Below are 12,584 nucleotides of genomic sequence, written 5' to 3'. Positions count from 1 at the left end.
AGTGTCCTAGTCATAATGACATGTTTTGGGAGGAGGGATTTGGCTTTGCTCAGCTGTGACAGACAGAGATGGGTCTCATAGTGTTAATCAGGTCTTTGAAATGCAGTGCATTGAAGTGCTCAGGTAGAAGGAAGTTCCTCCCTATAGAAGGTTTGTGGGAAGTTCAGTCACCTCAAAGACATCTGCCACCATGAAAGTTAAAGGCCCCCAACAATGGGGACCCATGCCTATAATCCTAGTACTTGGGAGACTGAGAAGGAAGACTATGGGTCTGAGGTCAGCCTGAGCTACATAGCAAAACTCTGTCTTATTGAAAATAAATGAATAACAAATAGCAGCAAAAGAAAAAAAAAAAACTACCTCATATGAATTCCTGAATTAAATGAAGTTACAGTGGAAAAGTTAGTTTGTTTTGGCTATAACTTTGGTATTACAGATGATTCACAAAGGAAACATACAATCCAGATTCATCCCTATTGTCTATGGAATAGTTCCAAAGATCAGAACGATTTGAGGTCCATGTTGGGATGAGACAATTAAAAGTTAGATGAATATCAAACTCATGAACAACCGTTGTATTTTACATATGTGAACACTACTCAGGAGTTTGCATGGACATTACTATGTATAAGTTAGCTTCTGAATGTCTCATTGGAACCTAGTTACTGTACCTTGTATTTGGGAGGTTGAGGCAAGTACACCACTTGTGCCCAAGCTTTTGAGGTCAGCCTGACAAAGAAGCAAATAATCCCTGTGGCAATGCTTGCTCTGTGCAGAATGCATAGTTATTGAGGATTCAAGCAGATACTTAACACTGAATATTGTGGTTTTGGCATATGCATAAAAACCTAAGTTGTCTGGAGGTGATACTAATTTTGATGAGAGGGCTCAAGAAAACCACGTGATCCAGATACTTCTTAAGAGGCAAAGGAGGCAGAAATGGGAGGGGAAAGAAGAGTAGCAGGCATATTTGAGTGAGGGGGCCGAGATAGGAGGGGGTAGTGTAGAAAAGGGACCCGTAATATCATGGTATCTTGGGAGTTCATAATTTTGGCTATACCTCCATAATTTTGAATTTATCTTGAATCTGGTTTGTCCCATCTTCATAAAACAGTTGAAAATTAAATTGCAGCCTCTTTTTTTTTTTCTTACTTAGTGGGATGAAGAAAGGCATGTATATTATAAGACTCTAACATGCACCAAATTTTCTTTTGGTTTAATTATCTATGCCTAACACAGGACAGCTATTTCCTTTTGTGGAACTGAGGGTAGATTCCCTCTTTATGAAGGCTGAAGGAAGATGTCTGAATAGAATGTGAATCCTATTAAGGAAAAAGGGCAAAGTGGCCTTGAGAAGGGCCCCCAGCAATGTGTTCCATACAAGCCTGAGTCCATACGTGGTTGAATCTTACGTTGCCCTCAGCAATTTGCTTATCACATCTTTTAGTGACTTTTTAAAAATCATGGTGTGGTAATATGGTTTGGCAGAGATGAGTCCACCAACTGAACCAAGATTAAGGGAGAAAGAGGAAGAGGAGGAGGAAAAGGAAGATGAGCAAAAGGAGGAGGAGGAAGAGAAAAAGAAGAAAGCTGAGGCTTTTCTTCTGTATATCAGCAAAGCATTTACGTAAAAATGCTCTCCTTTGTCTCAAAGACTGAACGAACATGTGACTGCTAGAAGTGTTCAGCTTTTCTGCCTACCTTGCTTAAAGTGTCATACAAATATGGTCCTTAGTTTAGGCTCTCCTTTTTGTAAAATTATGTAAAAAGATTGACTTCATCTTTTAATGGAAAGAAAATATATGAAGAATAATTCAAGAGAGCACACATCTACTGCAGCCCATTGTAGTTTATCAGGGGAAGTCATGCTGTATCAGTATTTGGCCTGATTTGAATTTTTGCACCTATGTACAATACTTTTTCCCCACATTTGTTTTAAACATAGATTTTACGCATTAATAAATGTATACTTCTCTAACTTCAATTTGTGCTGAAACCCTAGCCACTTCTGAATATAGATCAGCACTCTCTGAAACATTTGAGTTAAAACTGTAGCACACTGTGCTGCTACTTCCACCAATGCAGGATTTTCTCTAACAAAAGCATTAGCAAGGCTTCTGGAAATCCCTCAAAGAAACAGGCATTTATTCTAGTGACATATTGGCCCACTGGTCAAAGAGGAGAATGAATGATAAGTCCAGGCTAACATGTAACGTATTCCCTCTCTCTGGCTCTCCAAATAAAGAAGATATTAGAGTTTGTATCTTTAAGGGTGCCTTCAATCTCAGCACTTAGCAGGAAAAAGGTGGATCTCTGAGTTCAAGGCCACCCTCATCTACAGAGTGAGTTCCAGGACAGCCAGGGCTACACAGAGAAACCCTGTCTCAAAAAAAAAAAAAAAAAAAAAATAGCAAAACAACAAAAAGCTAGAGTTTTGAGAGGTCATTGGGCGATAGGATAAATTTACAGAACAAAAAAGTGGAAAAGTCAGAGAAGTAGATAAATCTGAGAAAATAATTTTAAGACCAGGTAGTGTCAGTTTTCCTGGTAGAGTGGTGTGGTTGCACATGGAGAGGAATTGAAGAGAATATAGCTAGCATGCTGTAGTATAGGGTAGGTGTTTGGCTCTCCCTGTGGCTGTCAAGGAGCCTTAGCTTGGGGCCCTATGCTAGAAGCCGAGTGTCAAGTCACTGACCAACTTTGATGTCCTTGAGTGCAGTCTCGCTGCTGTTGTGCACACCAGCAAAGGCACTTCCTCTATGCCTACTGCCGTATCAGCTAATCCAGCCCAAGGCCACATAGCATTCTGATTAGGAGCACTGTTTGTATTACAAATCCACTTGTCTTCTTAACTGGATGGTTTTGTGCTACTTCTACACTGCCCAATACAAAGGATGTGAGAGCCGACGGTCACCTCCTGACAATTGTTATCTACTGTCGTTAATGTTGTTCATTGTAATAATACAAAATTAGTGCATCCTGTCTGGTGTGCAGAGTCACCATGCTCTGCGCCCTTCTGTGTATTCACGACAGGCGCTTTGGTCTTCAGTCATCCTTTGCTTTGAGAAAGATACTAGACCTTCTCATAGTCATTGTCATCATCATGGTTTAAAGAGGCTTCTCTGAATTTACCCTTGATCACTGTCAGCTCAAGGCCCCTGGGGATGTCCAGTCACCAGATAATTCTTCCTCCTTGTGATGGGGAGCATTGCTCAGAAAGTGGAGCTCTTGTGGAATCACATTCTTTTTATGTGGCCATGCTCTTGGCTTCTGGTCCTTGTGACTCTGTGTTCTTTTCTCGTTTGCTCTACGTGGCTCTACTTTTGTAGCTTTCTTGTTCCTTATTTCACCCAGCAGAAAACTAGGCCATGTGGAGAAATTCAGTTACAAAGTATGTGTATGGGGTAGGGGCATAAGTTATGAAAGGTGCTAGAAGCTGAGCATCCTGGTCTGGGTCCGCTTTGAGCTTACTGGGATGCCTGTCGGAAAGGGAAAAAAAAAAAAAAGTATTTCAGTATCCTATCCCATAGCAAAATTTGAGTACCAGACCAAGACATGTTTCGTTGTGTCTAAATCATATTGCATCTGATTTTATTTCAAATTCATTACGGTCATTATTTGCCCTGGACATAGTACCCTTAGGTAGTAACATTTATGCTGAAGTGGAGGAGTGCTGAGGTAAAGAACAGCGAAGTGTAGTTCCAAATCTCTAATACTGAAAGGACACAGAATGCTGACTTCATTGGAAAAGAAAAGTAGATGGAAAGGCAGGATCATAGTAAAGAAAAATAATAGTTTTGTTGAGAAACCGTCCTTGGGATTATTTGTGGTGGGATGACCATGGCTCTGAGTATGGAGCCCACAAGAGCTTGTCTGGTCACTTGTTCTGACTCTCTCTACTTTGTGTAGTCATCACAGTTTGTCCTTGTCCCTGCATTCTTTTCCTTTATGTCACTTTTTACTAGTTCATGTCACAGATGCTTTTGTCACAAGAATATGTTATGTCTCTCCAAAGGCCGTTTATTTTATTCCTCCTATTAAACAGTTTATACCTCTACATTTCTTAGTCAGTTTTCTTTCATTTGTTTCCTTTTTTGTTTCAGAAAAAAAATGTGATTTATTTTTTAATTTATTCAATATCCCTTAAGATTCCTATACTTAGATGTGTTACATTAGTATATAATCAAATGCCAGTTGAGATGTTAAAGAAAAAAATCAGGATATTTTAACTCTCACTTAAATAAAAAAAAAACATTTAGCCAAAACATAACTTTAAGGTGAATTTTATAATGTATTTGAAAATTTTGTTCAAAAGTAAGCTTTGGCATAAAACTCAAGTGTGAAAACTTGCTTCACAGCCTACATAGGCTTCTTCATAACAACCTTAGTGATTTTGAACATGTGTCAGAACACTTATTACATTGCATTTTAAGACTGTACAGGGTTATATGTATATGGTTGTAAATGAGTTATCAGCACAAGTCTTTTATGATAATGTACCCTTGCAACTTTATTAATATTGATATTTTAAATTTTCTTATATCTTTCCTCTGATTGGAATTTATCAGGGATTTCATTCTGGTGAATAAGCTTGGGGAGAATTACAATGTAACAGTGCTGGATATAGAATGATTCTCTCAGACACCAAGACTAATAATTTTTAACAATATCCGAAAACATCATAGGAAAAGCTTGAACCATGCTGGCACCAGAAACAGACAGGCATGAAAGATTAATGTAATCTTGCATATAATGATGCACATTCTTACACAAAAAAATCCATCTGCAATGTCATGTCAGGCAGCAGAAATCTTGGATGGGTGGACACAGCTGGGCTGCCTCTTCTGGCAGGGATGCCCCAGAAAACGCTAAACGTGCTTGTGATGCTCGCTGCCATCTGCAGTGTGCCCACTCATCCTGTCTTCACTGGCATTTTCAGTGCTGCATGGGATATTAATGGCTGTGGCAACAGAGATGTGGTGTGACAGACTCGTTTCCTCTGTGGACCTGGGCTCTGGTCCTGTATGTCGGCCTCCCCGCGCCCCCCCCCGTCCCCCCCCCCCCGTTTCTTATCATTGGGTTGGCATTCCTGTGTATTTCCACATCCAGCTCCTTTTTGTTTTTTTTTTTTTGAGTCTAGCATCTCCAGATACATGTTCTTCTGGTATGTAAATCTTACACTAACCTTTCAACTAATTTATTCATGTAAGGCTGCCAAAGTGATTTAACATTGACTGTTCAATGCCAGCAAATATGCTGTATTTTCAAAATACTCCTGTTCCCAAGCTTCTGATCGAAAGGAAAAGTGTCTTATTTAGGGAAAACTAAACAAACAGGCACCAAGATAAATGCCCTAAACACTATGTGTTGGATATCCCTAAATGACTTATATAGTTGCAACAACTATGTGGTCTTCTTTTACATAAAGCTATTAAAATACCAGACAATGAACATTTAACCCTTTTTCCTATGATTCAAATATTCAAGAATAAATACTTGTTTATGACCTGACCATATGTTTTGAACATAATATTTTGTCAAACCAAGCTTAAAAAGTGTGGATTGTTATTTAAAATATTATTTTTTTGTTTTAATTTAATAGTAACAGAATATGAAGGGCATGCCCTGTCCCTGCTTGACGAATGTGAACTCCAAGGATTTGATGGGTAGGTTATATTATTAATCTTCACATATATAAAAATTATGCTAGTAAAAAATTTCTTAGCTTTTAGTCACATATTTGGGACTGATCATTTTAAAGCATTATAATGAATTAGGCTCTGTTCATATACATATGCTAGTAATTAATGCTAATATATCATGGTCATCCATCTCTAAGGACCTGGCATAGGGAATCAAAAAGAGAAATTAAATTATAAATATCAAGGAACCCTATACTTAACATGCATATATTTGTACTTAAAATCCTTAGTGTTTGGCTTTTACCATGTCAATATAAAGAAGAACATTGATGAGAACTATTATATTCATCATACAGCATAACAATGCTGTGGTCTTCTTTTGCAAGAATAGTTATCCAATAGTGAATTTTGCTGTGATTGATTGGAATAGATATTTTGTAACAACAAAATCTATTTTCTGAATGAATAAAAGATGCTGGTTTTAATTTTCTCATAATTTATTGACTAAGTAGATATGGTTTGGTTTTGTTTGTTTTGTTTTACAGGTTTAGCATTTTATTATGAATGAATTATCACATAGTTCTTCTATATGACATATCAATTAAGGAAACACTGTATGGCTTTAGTTTTTATCACCAGGGATGAAAAGAAAGTCCTTATTCTAACTCCCCTGATAACTCTGATGGCTGGACACTTAACTGGAAGGTGGTTGCTTTCTTGAGCCCTGTATGGCCCCCTACTTTGCTTTCAAGTATTTTAGTACACAATCTCCCTGATCTGATAAGACTGTCAATTCTCTGCTAAAGCAAAACACTGCACTGGATAACCTGGGAAAAAGCGTGGTATGTTTGGTTTGAAAGGAACCTGTGACATGCTTAGATAGGGCACCATTCCCATACCAGGGCTAAGTATAGAGTAGGTGTGTACCACAGCATCCTAAGACCCCCATTGATCTTTTTCTTCATCATCTTCAAAAGCCTCTTCCCTGTCTTTGACTGTGGCATGCTGGTATTCCTGATGCTTGAACTCCAGGTCATTTATGTTACTCTCAGCTGTGGTGAACTTCACCTCACCCATTCCTTCACTTGAGAACCAGTGTATGAAGGCCTTGTGGTAGAACATGGCTAAGAACTGCTCTCAGATGCTCTTGAATAGCACATCTGGATGCACAGTGTTGTTGCCAATGAAGGTGGAGGCCATCTTCAGGCCCCAGGATAGGCTGTCACACATGGTCACCTTGATGTTGTTGGGGATCCACTCTACAAAGTTAACTACAGTTCTTGTTTTGGATGGACAGCATCTGCTTGTCCACCTCCTTCATGGACATTGGGTCCCAAAAGACAATGACCATGATCAGGTAGCAGCTCATGGTGTGGTTCACAGGTGGTCATGTTCTTAGCAGTGAATATATGCTGTGTGAGCTTGGGCACTATTAGGAACACTGTACTGCTGACTTCCCAGGGCTGTGAGGTCGGGGCAAAGCAGGGCATGAAGGAATGTAGCATGGGAGAGGCATCATGTTCACAGTCAGCTTTCACCAGGTTGATGTTGAGCTGGCCAGGGAAACAGTGATGTGACACTGCTCATGGTACCAGACACCAGGTGGTTAGGGTCCCCCTTGGTGGGTGTGGTCAGCTTGAGCATGGAGAAGCAGATGTCTTAAACATTCATAACAGGCATTGGAAACTTGCTTGTAATGCCTTGCTGGAGTGTGCTGAAATTGCTCACTGGCATTTGAACATTAGGAACAAGGCAAATGAGATACAGAATTGATTTGCAAATGTAATGGATTAATGTATATAATGAAAACATACTACTTTGGGGAGGGTGTTTATGCAAGACTTGCTATCTGAGAGCATTAAAAGATGATACGTGGACGATTGCCACATGGCAGTGGGAAGAAGGCAAGAAAAGACAGTGAACCACTGAGGTCTTGAAGGGCAGTTGATCTTCATTTTCCCCAAAATAAAAAAAAAAAAAGCTTTAAAGCTTCCCAGGAAATATTAAGACACATGAAGGGTAGTGTTATCATCAAAGGAATCACTAAATTGCAGTAAAAAATGTAGTGCCTAGTGAGGCATAAAATTTAGAAGGTAAAACATGATTAAACAAAAGGGCATATAAAAAGGCTAGATGGCTATACTATAAAAGCATTGATAGTCAAGAGGACAAGGTGGGTAATTACTGTATAATTTCATACCTAGAAGTGAGCAGAAGGATAAATAGGCGACCTATGAGGAAATGATCCTTGAAGTGTATATTTTAAAAAAAAATGTGTTTGGGAAATTTATGCTAAATGATGAGCGACTTAGTGTGGTCCAAAGTCCCAAGCTACAAGTGTAAGAAGATCATGGCTTCATTCTAAGCCCTTGCTTTGGACCTTGGTTATATAAATAAAAGTCAGGGTAACAGATGTACATATGAAATCTGAACTTACTCACTGGTGGCATGAGATGCTCTGCTGAGTGTGGTATCCGTCAGTGTCTTCTCTGGTAATTACACCATCTGTGATCTAGAACGGCTTTGAAGTAGGAAAAAGGATTGTTCAAATTCATAGAAAGAGTTTTTTCCCCCTTACCCAAACATATTAATTTTTAATTTATTTCCCGTGTGGAAATTATTTTGCATTATGATATTAAAAAATACATAGAGCTTTTAGTTATTACACATTCTTAAACTGTTGTGTGAACTAAGTAAGTCCATTGATTTGTTCTAATCCTATGGTATACTGATTTACTTTGGGTGTATAATGATTTTAAATTTCTATTAGAAGTCATCTATGTTCCTAATATTTTAAATAGTTAATTTATTTTGATGGATTTAGCTTTTCTAATAGGAGCTGGTGTGGTTGGAGTAATCACCTTAATTAAAGGTAATTCTAATTCCCCTTACGTAGAAATACATGGACTGTTGTGAAACAGTGGAAACATGATAATTTCAACAAACTCTTCAAGAGAACAAATCTCTAACAAGAATTGTTCAGACAGGAAATATCCCTCAATGAACCTGTTTAAAGAATGACCATAGGTCTCTGCATCTGTTCCCATCAGTTCTGGATGAAACCTCTCTGATGACAATTATGCGAGGCTCCAGTCTATGAGTATAGCAGAATATCATTCAGACTCATTTCATTCACTTTTTTTTTTTTTTTTTTTTTTTTTTGCTGGTGGTATTTGGTTCTGTCCTAGGTCTCCAGGCTATCCAGACTCTGGTTTCTGGCCCTGCAGGCAGTACCAGGCAGGGGCTTCCTCTCATGGCATGGGTCTCAAGTTGGTCCAGTCTTTGGCTGGCCACTCCCACAAGTTCTGTGCCACCTTTATTCACAGCACATCCTGAGACCCACAGACATACATTAGGCAGAGCTCTGGGAATCCTGCAGAAGAGAGAGAGAGAGAGGGAGGATTGTAGGAGCCAGAGGAGTCAAAGACACCACAAGAAAGTAGTCCACAGGATTAACTAACCAGGGCTCATGGGGGCTTGCAGAAACACAAGGGACAATCAGGGAGCTTGCATGGATGGGTCTGACCTAGGTCATCTGCATTCATGTTATGGTTGTGTAGCTTGGTGTTCTGGTGGAAATCCTAACATCGGGAGCAGGGGCTGTCTCTGACTCTTTGCAGGCTTTTGGGACCCTATCCTTCCTATTGGGTTTCCTCATCCAGCCTTAATATAAGGGAATGTGCCCAGTCTTATTGTAACTTGTTATGCCATGTTTGGTTGATATTCCTGGGAGGTCTTCCCTTTTTTGAGGGGAAAGGAAGAAGAGTGGATCCAGGGAAGAGGGGAAGGAGGAGAGGACTGGGAGGAGAGGAGGGAGGGAAAACTGAGGTTATATGGGAGATATATGTTATGAGGTTAAATGGGAGAAAATGGGTTATATGAGGGATATAATATATGAGGGAATAGTAATAAAAAAGAATGACCATAGGAATATTTTTGAAAAAAGTTTAAACAAAAGATTTAAAGATGGGATGTGGCCCAACATGCCATTTCATTTTGATGAGTGGTGGAATCACATTCCCTCAGGAGCTCAGCCCGTGGGGTCCCTCTTTGACAACAGTGGAGTTATTGATTGGAAGTGATTAGTAAGTTATTCATGGCTTCTAGACAGGAGGCTGGGAAGCTGCAGTCCAAAAAAGCTTCAGTGTAGCTTAGTCAGCAAAGTGAAACAGTTTGCTAGATGATGTTTAAGAAATACCATTTCCTAAGATTTTAGAGTTTTTCAAAACGAGTTCCATATGCTTCTGTGAAGACACATTGTGACATATTTCGAAAGCCAAGAGAAACAGCAGATCAACACTGAATGACAGCTGGTGTCCCACGCCAGTGTGTTCTAGCAAACATTGTGGGATCCATGGCTAAAACTTGGGGGAGGTTAGGTTCCACATTGCCCCCTATTTACATGGTCTGACAAAAAGGTTACATAAGAGAAAAGAAGAGAATGATGTCAGCTGTCCAACTAGAAGCCATGGCAGTCGCATTCACTATAAGTTGAACACTGTTAAACCAACCTGTAGCATTTATGTTATTGTTAGCATATTAATCTTTGCTTTTCCTTTGTGTGTGTGTGTGTAGGGGGGTGTGGATGTGCGCGCACGCATGCATGTAATTTTCTGGACTATACAACATGACTCTTTTGTTCATAATACTATTAGATATATAAACTATAATGTATATGTTACTTGGCTATCATAGATATTTTATCAGATTAACTGTGGTATTTGTAACAGTAAGTTTTTTTAAGCCAAACTCTGAGTCAGAAAACAATCTGACTTTCAACATTTCAAAGATAATATTGATTGTGATAGCAAGCAATCCCTTAAAAACCTTTGTTATTTTTCTTTTAGAAAAGGAAATAAATGTACCCTGATTCTACTTTTTTAGAAAGAATCATTCTACTGAGTCCAGTGGCCAAGTTTTCTCACTCTGAGAACAGCAAGACTTACCAGATGCAAAGGGGTCATTTGAGTAACTTTTCATTGTAAAGTACTTGTTGCAAAAGGGTGAATTTTTCTTCTTTCCCATATTTATATTAAATACATTCATTGGGTTTATGTCATATACCTGGAGGCAATCTTAACAGTTTGATTAGTTATTTTTCCTCTTTACTGTTACAAAATACTCAGAATTTAAAAAAAAAAAAATCAGCTTAAGGGAGGAAGGGTTTGACTTGGCTTACAGTTTGAAGGTGGTGCCATCTTCATGGTGGGAGGGCATGGCAGCAGGCGTGTGAGGCTGCCGGTCACATTGTTTCCATGGTTACAAGCAGAGAGGGATGAATGCTGGTGCTCAACCCATTTTCTCCCATTTGTATTCCGTCTGGGATGAAAGTCTGGGTGGTGCTGCCCACAGCCAAAGTCTTCCTTCTTCAGTTAAACTTTTCTAGAAATACGCTCATAGACTTAACCAGAAGTCTGTATCCATGGTGATCCTAAATCCAGTTGACGATGAAGATTAACAGTGATCTAGTAGTTGTTAACACAAATCAGTATATTCCTTTCTAACTCATTCAATTTCATGTTGACTATTGGTTCAAAGTTATTTTCAAAGTAATAAAATTCCCATGAGGCTACATTCTTTGGATTTCATACATAGAATGGATAATGATTTATTGATTGATAGTTACTTACTAGTGGGTGACCATGGGAAAGCTCCTTAGTCATTCCAAGCCTTAGCTTCTTGATCTGTAAATTGAGGTTATCAATATATCTATTGTCTGCAGCTATCACTTAAATAAGTTAATACCAGGAGAGTGCTGAGAACAGTGTCTGATATGTATGCAGTCATATCCACTAACTGATATTCACTAATGGTACTTATTCACACTTACTTGTGATGATATTTATTTGTGCTTTGATAAATAAAGCTTGCCTGGAGATCAGGGGAAAAGGCCAGCCATTTTAAGTAAACAAAGTCAGGCAGCACACACCCTTAATCCGATCACTTAGCAGGCAGCATCTCTGTGTGTTCAAGGCCATACTAGGGAACAGAGCCAATCATGGTGACACATGCCTTTAATCCCAGTACCAACCATAGAGACCTGGAGGTCTGCAAGGACAGACAGTGACAAGGAAGTGAGGTAGCTGGGCTAAGAGACAATGAGAGGGCAGAAAAGCAAGGCATATAAAGGTGCGGGTAAGACAGGAAGTGGCTCAAATTTGGAATCTGCAGAGCTGGTGAGGTAAGGGTGGTTGGTGGCTTTTCCTATTTCTCTGATCTCTAAGGTTTTCACCCCTATATTTTGCTCTGTGTTTTTCATTTAATAAGACCATTTAGAAATTCGTCTACACTTACTCTGTTGTTACAGTTATAATTTAGATTTGTTTCAAAAGGTTTTCCCAACTTCTATATTATGGTAGAGTTTTACAGGTTATTTGTTTATTTGTTTGGCAGAATGTTCATGGAAAGGCCATCTCTGACTCTAGCAATGAGGAACATAGCTATGCTGCTGTCACCTGTAGTCACATGTTGCCATCCTATGTATATAAGAATCAAGCTCTTTCAAGCTCAATTATATTTTTTGGGGGGAAGAGTTTATATGGTCCTTTTAGATCACACAGCATGTGCACGGTCATGGATAAGGATTTTGACAAAGTTCATAAAACATTGGGAAATTTTGAAACCAAGCAGATCAAAGTTCAAAAACTTGGAGTGACATGCTTTTGGATGTTAACAAGCAAATGCTGGTTAGATGTGAGTTGGGATGTTCACTGTTTACTACTTTGTAGTTCAGACTATTTGGTCTATGGAGAGCTGTGGAGGGTCTGGTTTTATTAATCATTTGTACCTGTGTAGTGCTGTGTCTTCTGAGCCATTGTCCCTTAACTAAAGGCTTGAGGTTATTTTGAGTGATCATACTCACTACACAGTCATATACACTATGTAAGTAAGGTCAGAAAATGTTTTAAATTCTAAACTTCATGAATGTCAACAAATTTGCTT

General features: G+C 38.9%; 1 protein-coding gene and 1 pseudogene across 1 annotated transcript in view; one reads left to right on the top strand and one right to left on the bottom strand.

Annotated features, from left to right (window-relative positions):
- The window catches only part of Cerkl (ceramide kinase like), a 108,098-nt gene that overhangs the window by 64,978 nt on the left and 30,536 nt on the right, over positions 1-12,584 (top strand). Inside the window, exon 4 of the mRNA XM_059260785.1 lies at positions 5,603-5,666. Within this exon, the coding sequence (XP_059116768.1) occupies positions 5,603-5,666 (64 nt within the window). The remainder of the gene's footprint in view (positions 1-5,602; positions 5,667-12,584) is intronic.
- Positions 6,579-12,457, bottom strand: LOC131909918 (tubulin beta-5 chain-like; annotated as a pseudogene).

This window comes from Peromyscus eremicus, chromosome 4, assembly GCF_949786415.1.
Source record: "Peromyscus eremicus chromosome 4, PerEre_H2_v1, whole genome shotgun sequence".
NCBI lineage: Eukaryota > Metazoa > Chordata > Mammalia > Rodentia > Cricetidae > Peromyscus > Peromyscus eremicus.
This window is presented reverse-complemented; position numbering and strand designations above follow the sequence as displayed.